Raw genomic sequence first — 15,549 nt, 5'->3', positions numbered from 1 at the left:
GATCCCCCCTTCTCCCTGGTTTTCACTGATCACTTCGTTGCCAGCTCTGGACGGAGAGAGGCGCCGCAGGGCACCTCGGGCGCTGCTTTGAAGCCGTGACTTGTTTCCCCAGCGGCAGCAGCAGCGGCTCCTGGAACTCCAGCCCGGGGGGTTGGGATCATCCCTGGAGTTCCAGGGGCCGTGATCAAGCGACCGGAAAACCGCGGCGCTTGTTTGAAACGCGCGTTAACGGCCGCGTTCACGAGGAGAAAGCTCGAGTGCGGGGCTCAGTGTTTGACATGCGAAGGGAGGGCGCGACTGGGTGGCGCTTTACGGTGGTGAGGGCGCGGTCCCGCGGGCCGGTACCGTTGCTGCGGCCGGGGCCGGGGCCGCGGCCGTCCGGGCGCGCCGCCCGGTGAGGCCCGTCCCGGCGGCGCGGTTGCCACAGCGACGCGTGCGGCGCGGCGCGCTGTCGTCATTTCCGCGGAGGCGGCGGCGGGGCAGTGGGCGGCCATGGCGCTGTCGCGCGCGGAGCGGTGCCTCGCGCTGCTGCTGCGGCTGCTGTCGCGCGCCTGCCTGGCGCTGCTCGCGCTCGTGGCGCCCGGCCCCGCCCGCCCCGCGCCGCCGCGCGCCGTCCCGCCACCGCGCCACCCGCTGCTGCTGCTGCCCGCGCGCCGGCTCGCGGCGAGGCTCCGCGCGCGGCAGGTGCGGCGCGACCGCGACCGGGAGCGGAGCGGGGCGGGGCGCGGCGGGGCGGGGCGGGGGGGGGGGAGCGCTGCGTGCCCTGGGCGGGGCCGGACCCTCGGAGCCCCCCCGCGTCTCACCTCGGTTCGCGCTCCGTTCGGCGTTGTAGGTGACGTGCACCGAGGTGGTAGAGGCGTACGTGGAGAGGATCAGGGAGGTCAACCCCCTCGTCAACGCCGTCGTTAAGGACCGGTAAGCCCGGGGGCAGAGGGGAGGAGCGGATCGCTACTGCAGCCTTCCCCCAGGCCCTGCTGTCCCTGGCAGGGCGCTGCTCCGCACCGGGCAGCCTGGGGGCTCCCGCAGCGGCTCGGCCGGGTGCGGAAGTGAGCGGCTCCTGCAGAGCTGGAAGGCTCCTCTCCCACTCCCGGATCCTCTCCTGATTCCTCTCCTGTTCCCTGGCGTCTGCCCCCCGCAAAGGCACCTGCTCCTTGCCTGTCCCTCTAGGCTGGCGCATCCCCACTGGCTGCTCCTTTCCAGGTTTGAGGAGGCCCTGCAGGAAGCCCGGCAGGTCGATCAGCTGCTTTTGGAGGGCCCTGGCGATGACTGCCTGGAGGAGAAGTTTCCCTTGTTGGGGGTTCCCATCACTGTCAAGGAGGCCTTTTCTCTGCACGGTGGGTTTGTCGTTGCTTTTCGAGCACATACTGCCCTGGGTGCCTGGAGGGAACCAGCATCCCTTTCCCTGGTCGCTTTCCCTGGTCCCTTTCCCTGCCCTCACCCCCTTCACCTGCACTTGCGTTTAGCCCCCAAACGCTGCGGGTGCCCTCGCTGGGGACCTGCTTCCTGCAGCCTCCTGGCCCTGATGCCTCCCTCCGCCTGCCAACCACGGCACCACAGGGATGCCCAACACGTCTGGCTTGGTCAACCGCCGGAACGTGGTAGCCACCTCGGATGCTACGGTGGTGTCACGGCTGAAGCAGGCCGGTGCCATCCCGCTGGGCGTCACCAACTGCAGCGAGCTCTGCATGTGGTATGAGTCCAGCAACAGGGTCTACGGCCGGACCAACAACCCCTACGACCTGCAGCGCATCGCGGGTGGCAGCTCCGGTGAGCCCCAGCACCTCAGCGCGGTCCATCAGCACAGTAGAATACAGCAGAAGAGCTTGAGTGCTCTGCAGGTTGCTCTGGCTTGTTGTTGGGCTCCTGCACAGCTCATGGGCCTCTTTCCTGGGCAGTGCAATGGGCCATTTGGAGGTCCAGCTGCTTTGCACCTCCTGGACGTTACTCCCAGCGTCACTTGGGCTTGCTTTGCCTTATTCTACATGCAAACAGCAGCGCTGGTGCTGCACTCTGGCAGGAAAACCCCTTTGGCACATGTTCCCCAGCTGTCCCCCAGACATTGCTAAAGCTGGGGCAGCTCCCACCCCATCTGTGGGCAAAGGGAAGCGGCCACCATGAGATGCTCCTGCTTTGCTCTGTAAGCCTGTGTTTTCTGCTGTGCTTTCTCCCATGCAGGCGGGGAGGGCTGTGTCCTGGCAGCTGCCTGCTCTGTTATAGGCGTGGGCTCTGACGTTGGTGGTAGCATCCGGATGCCCGCCTTCTTCAATGGAGTCTTTGGCCACAAGCCCACAACAGGTAGAGTGGGCACAGGGATCTCCTCTGCTCTCCTCCCCAGCAGAAATGCCAGGAGGCAGAATGCGGGGTGTGGAAGAACCTGTTCGGGACACTCCTGTGCTTGTCGTGGTGGGGTTGCTGTCGGGAACAGGCAGGGATTGCTGTTCGGAACAGGCAGCTTCTTGCACGGGGTGGCCTGGCTTGGGCAGTGGGAAGCTGTCTGGTGGCGGGACGCCAGGCATGTGGGAGATGTTTCGCTTCTGGTATTGCATCCTCAGCGTGGGATGTTTTCCCAAGGCCAGAATCTGCTGCTGGGGTGTCCCGCTGGGTGCTTTTCCACGTTCCCTTGCCCCATGCTCCTCACCGACAGCTTCCCAGCGTGTCCCTCCCTGCTGCAGGGGTGGTGCCCAACGATGGCCAGTTCCCCAATGCTCAGGGGGTTCGGACCAGCTTCCTGTGCACGGGGCCCATGTGCCGCTATGCGGAGGACTTGGAGCTCATGCTGAGGGTCATGGCTGGCCCTGGCGCCTACAAGTAAGTTGCTCCTTCTACTTCAAGCTGCTCAGTTGGTCTCGGCTGCATTCTCGCCAGCACAGTGGGTCAGTGCAAGGGTAAGGACAGGTCTGCGCCACCCAGGTTGCTCGGTGGTGGTGTACTTATGTCCCCCCTGGCTCCAGCAGGACCCGGGGCTGCCCTTCCCACCACCACGTGCTCTGGGACAGGCAGCCCTGGCCAGTGGTCCCTCCTCACAGGAAGATCTTGCCTGTGAGCTGCTCTGGCCAGTGCTGCCCAGCATGGCCCTTTCCTCCTGGGGTTTGCCTTTCCTTGGGGTCTTACGTGTGCTTTTCTTGTTGCTGAATGATGCATTTTCCATCCGACACGATGGCGTCGTTCTCCTCGTAGGTCCATGCAGCCAAGCAGCTGTTTACGTGCATGCACCAGGAAGGAGCAGAGCGGAGATGGGGCAGAGCGGGCAGGTCCTGCTTCTTGCTGCAGCCTGCGTGGGGCTGCTTTCTCTGTTACCACTTTTGTTTCTCATGGCCCTTGTGGTGCAGTCGCAGCCTTGGCCATGGCCAGGGTCTGTAATCCCAAGGTGCATCCTCGGAGAGGAGGATTCTCCGAACAGCAGCAAATACACAGGACTAGCTGGGGCTGACGGGGCAGCGAGCAGCGGGTGAGCCGTGCCTGTGTGACACGCAGCAGATGCCTGGGTGCCTTCAGGGACTCTCCTTCCCACCCTGATGGGTAGAGCCGGGTGTCCTGAGGCCGGATCGGGTGTCCCAAGGACACATTAACCGCCGTGTGAGCAACCCTGGCAGGCGGGAGGGAGCCAGGGCCACGTTTGTCAGCAAAGCGCCGTTCCCTTCCCAGGCTGAGGCTGAATGAAAAGGCGTCGCTGGAGAAGATAAGGTTCCTCTGCATGGATCATGACGGCGGGTCCGTTTTCGTGTCGCCCGTGGACAAGGAGATCTTGCAGGCCCAAAAGAAGGTAGGAGGGAATGGAGGCTGGTTCTTGCTGGGGCACATCGCCTGGCGAAGGGATGCCTGTGCATCCATGGCTTTCCCAGGGCTGCTGTCTGGCGTTTAGTCATGCAAAGGAATTCTTACGTTTTTCCAATGAAATCTTGGGTGCTGCTCCTGCTGGAGCATTGCTGCAGGTGGCAGGGAGGGCACTTGGGGAGCACCAACATTGTTACCATGCAGAGCAGGTCCTGCTTCTCAGGGCAGAGGGATCGGGCAGGAGCTGCGGGATCCCCTGTGTGGCAACAGGGAAAAGCTGCCCCTGGGCTCCCTGCTGTCCCCAGTTCCCATGGGCCAACCGCAGCACACCACATCCTTGCAGGAACAAACCCTTCCTCCTCTCCCTGTAGGTGGTGGAGCACCTCGAGAGTGAGCTGGGGGTCCAGGTCCAGCACGTGGCCATCCACAAGATGAAGTATTCTTTCCAGATCTGGTCAGCCATGATGTCGTCCAAGGACAGCGACGGGCAGGTGTGCCAGAGGCACAGTTCAGTGGCAGCAGGGAAGAGCTGGCTGGTTGGGACCGGCTGTGGAGAGCTTGAGGCTTTCCAGCCCGGGGGCTCTCTCTGCTCTCTTTGTCCCTCCATCCTCCTTCCATCTCCTTCCAAAGCCACACAGCCCTTTCCCCTTTGCTTTCCCATGAGATGACAGTGTGGCTCCCTGCAGAGGAGCAGCGTGGTTTAGGGAGGGAGAGGCCATTGGGCACACTGACCTTTTCCGTGCAAGGTGCTGTCCCCGAGCAAGTACCATCCTGCCTGGCTCTTGCCTCAGTGCTGTGTCTCCTGACATTTCCACTGGGGTTAATGCCCATCAGGAGGCCAGGACCGAGGCGGTGGATAAGCAGCCTTGCAGCAGCAGGCCAGGGGGTGAATTGCAGCCGCTACCCCATGCTCTGTGCACACATGGAAGAGTTTTGTAGCATAAACTCCCAGGAGTATTGTACCTTGTTTGTTCCTGCCATGCAGGCAGAGATGAAGCGTCAGCTGAGCCCACCTTGGTGAGGAGGGTGCTCCTGGCCCCCTCTCTGCCTCCTCTTTTCTGGTCCCACAGCCATGTATAGCAGCATTGAATGCCTCCAGGAGACATGGTTATCTGGAGCATCATCCCTTGCATCATGGCAGCGGAGGGGTGCTGAAATGGGCTCTCTGTCCACGGAGCGAGGTCCCCTTTCTGCTGTCTCTGGCGTGGAGAGATGCTCCTGCTGCTGCTGCTCTGTATTAGTGCTGGAGCTGTGTAACGCTCCCGACGGGCAGCTCCTGTGTGCAAATGGGAGCAGCTTACGTTGGGATAATGGGACGAGAGGTTTTGCCATCTCCTGTCAGCCTGTTCCTGCCGTGGCGCGCTGCCTGGGCTGCTCATGGGGGAGTGTTGTGTTGTCTTGTCTTGCAGGAGGCGCAGCTCTTCACGGACCTGCTGGGGGACCACGGGAATCCGGTCTGGCCACTGTGGGAGCTGGTGAAGTGGCTCGTGGGGATGTCTTCGCACACTCTGCCAGCTATTGGTGAGGAGCCCTGGGGAGGCCGGGGACAGTGCTGGGACAGGCGAGTTGTTGAATGGAAGCAGAGCCCTTGCAGCGCCCCACGAGGGGACTCGGGGTTTCACATGGAGCAGCTTCAGGCTGGTGTTTGTGATGGCCAATGGGATTGAATATCCTGGGAGAAGCAGCGAGGACAACAGAGCTGCAGGCAGGGCTTGCTTCTGCTGTGAGCCCTGCCAGAGCTGCTGGGGATTAGAGAGAGCAAGCCAGGGATCTACACTGGGCTCATGTCATAGCAGCATGTACCGGAGAACCCTGATGAGGGTGGTGCTGCTGCCTCGTGAGGGCCGAGGCAAAGCTGGGGAGATGCTGCCTGCAGAGCAGGGGCAATCTGCTCTGGAGCTGGCAGGGAGGGAACTGGAGGGGGTCCACTGAGGGCTGGGGGATGCTGCGTGTGGCCACACAGTGCGCTTCACAGCCTGATTACCTATGGTGCTCTGTCTCTCTGTTCCTGCCTGTGGCCTTGCCCTGCAGCCCTGGGGCTGACGGAGAAGGTGATGAAACTCAACCCTGGTGGGAATGCCAAGCTGGTGAGCATGGGGAAGAGCCTGCAGGAGGAGATGGAGGCCCTGCTGGGGCCAGACGGGGTGCTCCTCTACCCCTCGCACCCCACCATAGCTCCCAGGCACAACTCCCCCATATGCATGCCCTTCAACTTCGCCTACACGGGTGAGCAGCTCTGACCCCTCTGCTGGGTGCAGGCAGGGCTGCAGGCACACATCCTCCCTGCTGCAGCATGGCACACTGGGCTGTTGTACCCAGAGCATTTCCATCCCTGACAGCAGGTGCTGCAGCGCAGAGGGGTGTCTCACTGCGCCAGAACATGGGGCAAGGATTATGCTCATGCTTTATGGTTCTGTGGTTCTTGTACCTGCTGTCGCAGTGGGGCAGGTCTGGTTGATGTGTCTGACCTCGGGGTGAGGGAACACCCTGCCCAGAAGGATGGACTCACACTGTTAGAGCTGCTGAGTTTAGCAGCCACGTGAGAGCTGCTGCACCTCTTGGAGTGCAGCTTGGGGCTCTCTGCATGGCTTTCCTGCGGCTGAGCTCCTTGATACAATCATGTTGCAATGCCGTCTGGCTTTAGAGTGATGGAAGGACAATGCCTGGGGCAGGACTGTCCCAAAGCAGACCTTGGCATGCCCCAGGAAGTGCCACATAAGTGTGTCATCACCTATGGGTGCAGTTTGCTAACATGCTGTGGGTGCTGGGAACTTCTGGCCAGCGGTGTACCCCCGTTTCTGCAGTGCTCTAGCAAGGCCCAGCTCCCAGGAGCCCAGTGCTGGGTGGCAGTGCCTGCCAGACTGGGGTGGGAGAAGCCAGGCAGGGATTCATCCCAGTTGTGCTTGCTCTGATGTGACCTTCTCTCTTCCAGCCATCTTCAATGTGCTGGGCTTGCCGGTGACGCAGTGCCCGCTGGGCCTGAGCAGCGAGGGGCTGCCGCTGGGCATCCAGCTGGTGGCAGCCCCCTACAACGACCACTTGACGCTGGCAGTAGGCCGGTACCTGGAGGAGGCCTTTGGAGGATGGGTTTTACCTGGGAAAGTGTAGCCTGGGCCCCGGTGCTGCAGGAGCCAGGGGTGGACACGATGGTGCCCAGTGAGATGGCGGCGGACGCTGGTGCCTTTTCCCGGCTCCACACCCTCTGGCAGCAGCCGACAGTGCCTCCAGTCCCTCCCTGCAGCATCTTCTGCCAGGGGAGAGACCTTCCCTCCCTGCAGCCCCTTGGGGCGCTGGTGCTGGAGGCTGACAGCATGCTCCTGGGCATGGAGGTGCCCGTCCCTGTTCCACCTGCTGCTTTGAGGACGCTGAGTTGAAGGCTGGGGAGATGAGGTGCTGCTCGGGGACAACTGCACAGCACCACCCTTGGGGTCCCCTGGGGGCATCCGTCCTCCTTGGCCTTATCCTGCCCACAGGACTGGGACTGCACTGGGTCACTGCAGGCTTCCTGGCACCTGCAGCCTCCCTGAGCTGCCACAGGGTCCCCCTCATCCTCGCACCAGAAAGGGAGAGGGGCTGAGGGTGCTGCAGCAGCGGTACACACATCTCATGGCAGCGCTTTGTAGGGTGGATAGTGCCGGGCTCTGCCCAATGTGTAGCTGGCAGGAAAGAGAAAAGGAGCTTTTGCTCTTGTGGCTTTTGACAGCACTGGAAGAGCTCTCAAAATGCTCCTCTCTGTGTTGAGATGGCTGAAGCATCTCTTGCCTGTGTCGCCTTCCCCTTGTGTCCCAGGGGATCACCCAGCCTGATCAGCATTCCCCTGCCCTCCTGACCTACCTGGTCTCTGCCCCAGGCACAGGCAGGAAAGTGGGCAGCCAGCGTGTGAAAAGTGTTTTCAGCAAGGGTGGTATTAAAGAGCCTGTCCCATTTGCTGCTGCGTGTCCTTGTTCCCCATGGCTCTTGTTTTGCTGCGGGGCTGCCCGTCCCCTGGGCACTGGCCCTGACTCCACTTGCTCCACAGGATGCATCGAGGCTGCCGACGCTGGGTGCAGTACAGGGCCAGCAGCAAAGGTGCTGGCGTCTGCCCCAGGGGTGGCACTTGGCCACTGCTGGGCTCTTGGTTTGAAATGCCTGGACTTGTGTGTGCCCGGCTACAGCAGAGCTGAGGGTGCTGGCGAGCTCCGGCCATGCTGCTCGTGGTGACTCTGTTAGACTCCTGGGGGTTATAAAGAGTTGTGCTGTTGCGAAGCAGAATCTCTGCTGCTTTCTCTCCCCCATGCACTGCCAAAGGCTTGGGGCTCACAGGGTGATGTCAAGCTGCATGCGGGTTCCTTGGGGTCTCCAGGGCAGAGCAGGGTGTGGGGTGCCAGCTCTGTGCACCCAGCCTGCAGTGCTGAGTTGGCAAGGATAAAACCTGTTCCCAGTGTTGGCTTTGTTGAGAGGTCCTGGCTTGTGTCTGCCCTGCCATGTATCACCCCTGGTCCTGGCCGGGTGCCTGTGCTGCTGCCTTCTCTCCCGAAGATACTGCAAGGGGGGATGCAGGCACTTGGGCTCAGGGCTCTGGGTGCAGGCGGGTGCTGGGTGCGGACGGGTGCTGGGCACAGGCTGTGTCTCGCCATGCGCTCGCAGAGGGCACTGCTGAGCCGGCCGAGCGCTGCCCGCTGGGAGCCTGCAGCCAGATGAGACACCGACAACAAGGAAGGAAGGAAGGAAAAATAACCCTGATCCAGGAAAAAAGGCACGAACCTTCCGAGCCGAATTGTTCGCGTGGGACATCTCCTGCAGCCTTCCCAGCGCCGTGCGGGAGGGAGCCCGGAGCTGGGCAGACCCTGATGGTGCTTCAAGCAAACGCTCTGGGAGCCTGACTAGGGGTGCCCGGTGCGGGGCTCTGAGCTGAGGGCGGTTGTTTAACAGCGCGGTGGGCGCCGGCGGCGTCACCGTGTTCGCTCTCTTAGGTTCCTGTTACACAGGGGCCAGATGAGCAGCTGCGTGGCCCGAGGTAAGGGGGGACCCTGGTGCTTCGGGGTGGCGATGGGAGATGCAGGCGAAGGAAGCGATGCACGGAGCAGAGAGGGCTTAATCTCCGCACTCTCGGCCAACAGGGAGGCCGCTAAAACCATATTTGTACAGAAACCGAGAGGTGGGGAGGGTGCTGGGTCCTTCCCCCTGGCCAAAGAGGATGCAGACAAGTGTGCTGGGGTCAGCAGGGACCATCCTGCGGCCACCCTCGCTGCTGCGAAAGTGCTGCCTCTCCGACGGCAGGAGCAGCCCTGTCCCTTCCTGTGCAGGCAGCCGGGTCCCTGCATCTCCCTCAGGAGCTGACTTGCTGCTGCTCTGCACCTCCACGAGTCCCAGGAACGGTCCTGGGAGCCCCTTGTCCCTCCGGAGCAATGCCTGTGCCCTCCAGTGGGAGCCTGCTGCACCTCCAGGAGGGCTTGTGCCAGCGTTGGGGCAGGGGAAGCCACAAACCCACTGCCTGTGCTTTGGCTCCGGTGTTGCTGAGACCTCTCCTCGAGGCTCGGAGCCAGCGGTTTGCAGTTGCCCATTCCAACTCGCGCATTCCCTTGTTTCCAGCTCTGACTGCTCACAAGGAAGAGAAAGCATGGAGGAAGCATTTTATGCACACCCATCAAGGCAGATGTGGTCATCAGGTTAATGCAGAGCCAGTGTAAAAGGGGAAAAGCAAGAGGCAGCAAGTGAGAGTGAGCCAGTCCCATGGATGTTCAGTCTGGCCAGGGAGGTGCTCCCACCCGGCTGCCTCTGGAGATGGCCCCGGGCTCTGTGCCTTCCCCAGGAGATGTGTCCCACAACAAGGGAATGCCGTTGGTGGCCTCAAAGCCCTTGCACGTGTGTCTCCGCAGGGTGAGGTTACCTCCGTAGCTGACCAGAGCAGGGAAAAACATCACTCGGTAGCTGAGGGGTGAAGCAAGTCCCAGGTAAGGAGGCAGTGAACGGGTTTTGGAGAGAAGGGAGAGGAAGCAGGATGGGAGCGTACCCCAGCACTGCCCCAGCATCCCCCCGGGGCCATGCCCCCAGCGCCCAGCAAGACCAGCCTGCGCTGTGCTTCATGTGGGCTGAGGTCTGTGCTGGGGACTTCTCGTTATCTTTAGTGACAGACCAAACACCACGGGGCACCAGCTAGAGCTGGGTGCAGCAGAAGGTCCTGCAGCACGTGCACGGTGCTGTGACAGCGTGGGGCAGCTGCCCACTGTCCCTGTGGGCCACTTGCCACCGCAGCCCTGGCGTCACCTGCCTCGCTGCTGCTTCACCCATCCCGGGGAGCGGCAGGGGGTCTCCTTCTGCTCTGCCATGGGCACTTGGTATGAGTTGTGCCTCCAGCCACAGCTTCAGGAAACAAAACATTTCCTCTGCTCCCAGGTTCCGGCTGCCCGATGTGTTTGCAGGTGGCAGAACCGCTCCAGCTTGCCAGTCCTCTCCCCTTGGCACCCAGCCTGGCATGCTAGAGCTGGGGGCAGATGGACGGTGTGCCGCGGGATGAGCCCTGCCTTGAGACTGCTCCTGTCCCTGGCTGGCTGCACCCTGCTCGGGGGTAGGTTGGACTCTGGAGCTGCCGCAGGGGGCTGGGGGTGGCCTCGGCTGCAGTGCGGGGAGAAGCACAGGCACAAATCTCAGACCTACAGAAGACACCTGCAGGGAGGAGAGGACAGAGTGGTCTTGAAGGTGTGACGGAAAAGAAAACCCCGGGGTCACCAGCAACCACATCGGGGTGTCAGAGCCTTCCACTGCAGGCAGGATGCTCCCAGCGCTGCCCGGGCCCGCGGGGAGTCGGTGTTTGCCGGTGCAGGACCGAAGCTGGGTGCTGTGGGGGGGGGAAGGCCCCGCGATGCCTGTATGCAGCGCGGCCAGGCGGTGACCGGCCGAGGAGCAGAGCGGAGCCGAGCTGAGCGGCGCTGCCTGACCCTGCTGCATCCTCTCCCCAGGAGCGCTGTTGCCTCCGCGGGATGTGAGGCTGGAGGCGCAGAACTTCCACGTGCGCCTGCGGTGGGAGCCGGACCCCGCGGCTGCGTTCCAGGCTGCGTTCCAGGTGGAGTGGAGGAGGAGGTAGGTTGAGGGGTTCGTCCCACTACCCCCCGGAGCCAGGGGATCAGGATCTGGCAGTAAACACCCCCGAGCGACCCCACAGCAGAGCCGGCAGCGAGCTCCAGACACGGCTCGACCAAGCCCTGCTCAGGCAGGGTCAGCTCAGGACCATGTCCTTTGAGCTTTGACCGCCTTCAAAGATGGAGCCTCCACAGCCTGCCCGGGCAACCTGTTCCCTTTCCTCGTCACCCTCCCAGTGAAACCCAAAAGGGGCTGCAGTGGGGTTTGGGTTGGTTTGTTTGTTTGTTTGTTTCATATGTCTAAATGGAATTCCCGTTTAGCAGAATTTCTGTGCCTGCTGCCTCTTGTTCTTTCATTGGGCACCACAGAGAAGTCTCCATCTTCTTTACTGCATCATGTTGATAAGCCTGTTCCTAACGCAGCCCAGGATGCTGCTGGCCAGTATCAGTGCTCTGCCATGCTTCCCTCTCAGATGGGATGGGCAGCCTTCCTTTTTGGCTAACAAGCTGCTGGAAAGGAGACATCCCTGCATTCTCTCCATGGGCAGAACCTCCCAATGGACCGATGCAGGTGCCTGCTGGGGGAACAGCACCGGCCCCTCCTGGGTGTGTGAGCTGTATTTTGACAAGATCCATGACATCTACTGGGCACGGGTAAGAGCAGTGGCCAGAGGCAAGCATTCTGAGTGGGCCTACTCCAGCGAGCTGCAGCTCTACAGAGACAGTAAGGACCAGTAAGGAGCTCTTTCGCTCAGCTGGGCTCCTTCTCTTCCCGAGAAACCAATGGGGAGAGGGAGCCTTCAAGAGGGCTGGTGGGATATGGTGGAAAATCATACGAGGATACTGGTGGGAAAAATGCCAAGAGCCCTGACCAGGGGAAGGGGATGGGAGCAGCGCTGCTGGAGAAGGGCTGGGTGAAGAGCAAGGGGACAGAGGAGAGGAGAGGTGATGACTGTGGATGGGAGGCCCCAGGCCACCGAGGCACTGTGGGAATTTGGGTCTGTGCAGGATGCAGCAAGATGGGGTAGGAAGGAGGGTCCCCTGCAGGCTTTGCCTTTTAAAAGCATCCCCTGTTCATCCCTGCCATGGCTCTGGGAGGTGCTGGGTATTCCAGCACGTGAGGCTGGCGCAGGCTGGGGAGGGCAGGAGTTGTCCCTCCAGCACAGTCTCTGCCATGGCTGTGTGTGAGGTGCCGGCACGTGCCTCTTCTCAGTCACAGACTGGTTGTCCTGGCCAAAAAGCCTACCTGTATTTTGGAGGAAGGAAAAACTTGAAGACCTTCCTGCAGGGGATTCTCACAGTGAATGGAATGTGTGAGTGGCTGACATGTGAGGTAGGGTGGCTGCTTTTCCATTCCCCCTCCATCCAGCTGGTGTGGAAACAGACGCACTTTGCTGGAAGAGCTGCTGCTGTACTCCACAGCGAGTCTCCAACCATCATCTGATGGCTCAAGATGAGGCACTCAGCAGCAGGGAGCAGCTCAGCCCTGGCCCATGCTGGTGTGGCCAGAGATGCGCTGAGCATCACAAAGATGTGGTGGTTGCTGTTTTTAGAGCTGGTTTCACTCACAGCACAAAGTGCCATCAGGCCAAGGTCTGGGGAGGTTTCTGTGTGCTGGGAGTGGGATATCCAACAGAAAAACTTCATTTCTAGGGAAACAAGATGCTGCCTCTCTTTTGGGGGGTTTTATTTTCCTCTTCTCCTCCCTACAGCCATTGTGGGACCCCCCAGGTTGTCCTGGCTGCTCCAGGGTGACATCCTCAGTGTAAATATCATCATGCCGCTCACTCCCTACCGAAGGAAAACCGGCTCCCACAAGCCAGTTGACCAAGTGCTGCTGAAGCTGTGGTACTGGCTGTGCCTGTACGAAGGGGATGTGCTGGTCCAGCAGGCACGTGGTGGAGTGGACAAGTGCAGTGGCGAGTGGAGCAGTGCCCAGACCCCGCCTCCAGCCGGCTCAGCCACACATCCCTTCTGCTTCCAGGTGCCCTGCAGACAGAGTGGGGAGGAAGCTCCATGCACCTTCAGCGACCTGAAGCCCAGCACACAGTACTGCATCCGGACGGTGGCCGCGGACATGTCCCGGGAGCGGAGCCACGAGGCTGAGCAGTGCATGATGACTGCCGTGGGCACTGCAGGTGGGACCTCTCACCAGCTCAGCTTGGGTCCTGCTTGTGGCATGGGCATGTGTGGAGCTGTGGGTCACCCACCTCACAGCCGTTCCAGCCAGGTTGGTGGCCCTGTGGAGACCTTTTTATGGGAGATAGAATCATAGAATAGTTAGGGTTGGAAAGGACCTTAAGATCGTCTAATAACAACCCCACTGCCATGGGCAGGGAAAAGAGATGTTCTCTTGCCATCCCCCTTGGCTTGCCCTGCATCTTCTCCTCAAACAGCCTGCCACAGGAGCTCTGGGGAGATGCAAGCATAGGGTGGGCTGGGGGAATGTGGGCTTGGGGGATGCAGGCTAGGGGGATGCCGGCTGGGTAGGATGCAGGATGGGGTCTTTCCATCCCTCAGCCTGTTGTGACCTCCTCACAGGCTTTCCCTGGGTCCTCCTTGTTGTGCTAAGTGGCGTCTTCCTGCTGCTGACTGTGTCAGGGCTCTGCTTCCTCCAGCGTCTTCTCTTCCACAGCCCCTCGGAGACGCACCTCCCGAAAACACTTGTGAGTGAACAGTGCTCCTCCCTCTGCTCCCCGTATGCTGTGGCCAAGTCAGGGTCCCCTGCACTTCCAGGGGGCTCAGCACCTCCTTCCCTCCACCTCTTGCACCACCAAAACCATTGTCCAACCCTTTGCTTTCCTGTTCTCCCTGACTTCTGTGCAGGGATTGTTTGTGCCCCTGCGCAACCGAGAGCTTTCCCATGGCCTCTGGCAGCCGGGGCATAGCTTGGGAGCAGCAGCATGACAGGACCTGTGGCCCAGCACAGTCCCTGCAGGCTGAGGCTGATGCTGACTGTTTCACAGCAGGGTCTCCTGAACGGGGAGCTGAGCGTGACCATTAGGGCGCCCACCCTCGAGCTCCAGCAGGACTCCCTCGCCCTGCTCCTGCTGCCCATTCCCCGCTCCCACGGGCCGCCTGCAGCTGAGCAGACACCCGCAGCCCAGCAGCTCCTCACGGAAAGCCTTTCCCAGGATATGAGTGGCTACTGTGCCAACGGGTTTGGGCCAGGCTGCCAGGAGGGAAGGGACCCATCCTGTGTCTTGCATCCTGTGCTGGGGCAGGTCTTGGGCTGCCAGGTCTCGCTGCTACCAGAGGAGGATGGAGAGACGCGTGATGGTGATGATGTGCTGGAGCAGTCAGTGCCAGTGGGACTGGTGGGAGACAGCTACACAGGTGACAGGGAATACCAGACATCCAAGACATGGCTCTCCCTGCACCTCCAGCTCTATTCTAAATGCCAGTGCCCAGCCCCTGAAGCAGGCAGCTGCCTTCCCTTGCCCACACCGGGCAGGAGTCCCAGGCAGGAGGACGAGCAGGAGAGGCTTGGCCTGGCAGGGCGCTGGATACCGCTCAGCTCCGTGAAGCTGCCGGCCAGCGAGGAGGAGGAGGAAGATGGGGGGCAGTTCATCTGCACCCACCAGCCCCTGCGTGACTGTGGGGCTGTTCCGCAGGCAGGTGATGGCAGCGTGCAGGAGGGTGCCCCGGAGCAGGTAGCGCCGGGTGCGCCCAGCCCCGGCCAGCCGCGGACCGGTGCCTGCGGCTACGAGCCGCGTCCCTCGGCCCGGGAGCTGTAGCAGCTGCGTCCCGGGTCACGGCGTCCGCAGAGCTCAAGGTGGCTCCCGGAACTGCCACAGCCGCGACGGTGCGAGCTCAGACCTGCCCATGCCCGCGGGGCCAGGGGTGCGGTAGCTCCCGGGGCAGGCACAGGCACAGGCACAGGCTGCCATGCGCGGGTGGCATCGGGATCTTCAGAGCTGCCCTCTGTGGTTTTGGTGTTCCTGAACCAAAGCATAAGGATACATACCAAAGCTGAAGCTTGAGACTCTTATCTGTTTATCCATCTACGTGTGTATGTGTGTGTACAGTATATATACTAGTGCAGATTTATGTATTCGCTCACATAGAAACCTCTACTGAAAGAGGAGACCTTTTACTTTCTTTTACTTGTCTGGAAATCCTGAAGGTGCACTGGAGCTGGCTTTTAAATGACACTAATTTGCTATGGAAAACTGGCTCCCGTGCTGCTTGTTTGTATGTTACAGAACCAGCACTGCCCTGCCTGAGAAGCGTCTGGGAAAGGCACCAAGAATGTTTGGGGGTTTCCCTGGAAGAAAACTGCACCTGCAGCTGGTCTTTGTGTGGCTATCGTGTGGGAAAAGGCTGGATCTCCAGCCATAAACTGCTGGGCTGGTTTCTGATCCCACCTGCCAGCACTGGGGCAGGTTTCTTCTGAGGAGCCTTGCCCTGCAGTTGTGTCGGGGTGAGTTTGAGGCTGTGCCTGTGGCAAGGGAAACCTTCCCGGTGTCAGGCAGCATGGTGGTTATCCCAACCCAGGAGCCTTTCGTTGTATTTTCTCTCCTCTGTCCAGCTGAGGAGGGGAGGGATAGAGCGGCGCTGGGAGCAGCGGGTGTCCAGCCAGATGGGGGGAGATGTGGTATATTAAGTAGGTTGGGCTGCATTTTGACAAAAGGAGGGAGGTTGTCCCAGGAGGTGCTGGAAGAAGCACGGGTACTATCACCACACGCTGTTTGCTGCCAGCTGAGTTCCTCACAGG

The 15,549-nt window shown here is 61.2% G+C and overlaps 2 protein-coding genes across 7 annotated transcripts; both read left to right on the top strand.

Annotated features, from left to right (window-relative positions):
- Positions 1 to 467: 467 nt before the first annotated feature.
- FAAH2 (fatty acid amide hydrolase 2) lies at positions 468 to 7,708 on the top strand. The gene is made up of 11 exons (XM_030498624.1): positions 468 to 684; positions 833 to 915; positions 1,201 to 1,334; positions 1,558 to 1,767; positions 2,176 to 2,295; positions 2,673 to 2,808; positions 3,646 to 3,763; positions 4,146 to 4,265; positions 5,184 to 5,295; positions 5,806 to 6,000; positions 6,707 to 7,708. The coding sequence occupies exons 1-11, from the start codon at positions 493 to 495 to the stop codon at positions 6,880 to 6,882; spliced, it is 1,596 nt and encodes a 531-aa protein (XP_030354484.1). The 5' UTR covers positions 468 to 492; the 3' UTR covers positions 6,883 to 7,708.
- A 645-nt stretch (positions 7,709 to 8,353) lies between these two features.
- On the top strand, positions 8,354 to 15,004 carry LOC115613306 (interleukin-20 receptor subunit alpha-like). 6 transcript variants are annotated; one of them, XM_030498617.1, is made up of 8 exons: positions 8,354 to 8,770; positions 9,633 to 10,321; positions 10,713 to 10,833; positions 11,381 to 11,556; positions 12,545 to 12,723; positions 12,817 to 12,970; positions 13,374 to 13,498; positions 13,799 to 15,004. In XM_030498617.1, exons 2-8 carry the CDS (start codon positions 10,081 to 10,083, stop codon positions 14,567 to 14,569), a joined length of 1,767 nt encoding a protein of 588 aa, XP_030354477.1. In that variant the 5' UTR covers positions 8,354 to 8,770; positions 9,633 to 10,080; the 3' UTR covers positions 14,570 to 15,004. The 6 variants fall into 6 exon arrangements, with proteins under 6 accessions (XP_030354477.1, XP_030354479.1, XP_030354480.1 ...); XM_030498619.1 differs by having other exon boundaries at positions 8,354 to 9,707; positions 10,150 to 10,321; XM_030498620.1 differs by lacking the exon at positions 9,633 to 10,321.
- The last annotated feature ends 545 nt before the right edge of the window (positions 15,005 to 15,549 follow it).

Source organism: Strigops habroptila, chromosome 9 (assembly GCF_004027225.2).
Source record: "Strigops habroptila isolate Jane chromosome 9, bStrHab1.2.pri, whole genome shotgun sequence".
NCBI lineage: Eukaryota > Metazoa > Chordata > Aves > Psittaciformes > Psittacidae > Strigops > Strigops habroptila.
The sequence above is the reverse complement of the archived record's forward strand: the minus strand, read 5'-3'. Positions and strand labels throughout refer to the sequence as shown.

Excerpts from the sequence above, each read along its gene's own strand:
- FAAH2 (XM_030498624.1), top strand. The coding sequence starts at position 493 with ATGGCGCTGTCGCGCGCGGAGCGGTGCCTCGCGCTGCTGCTGCGGCTG. Across the intron at positions 2,296-2,672 it reads TGGCCACAAGCCCACAACAG|GGGTGGTGCCCAACGATGGC; the intron begins GTAGAGTGGGCA and ends TCCCTGCTGCAG. Across the intron at positions 2,809-3,645 it reads GCTGGCCCTGGCGCCTACAA|GCTGAGGCTGAATGAAAAGG; the intron begins GTAAGTTGCTCC and ends TTCCCTTCCCAG.
- LOC115613306 (XM_030498617.1), top strand. The coding sequence starts at position 10,081 with ATGGGCACTTGGTATGAGTTGTGCCTCCAGCCACAGCTTCAGGAAACA. Across the intron at positions 12,724-12,816 it reads GGGATGTGCTGGTCCAGCAG|GTGCCCTGCAGACAGAGTGG; the intron begins GCACGTGGTGGA and ends TTCTGCTTCCAG. Across the intron at positions 12,971-13,373 it reads GACTGCCGTGGGCACTGCAG|GCTTTCCCTGGGTCCTCCTT; the intron begins GTGGGACCTCTC and ends ACCTCCTCACAG.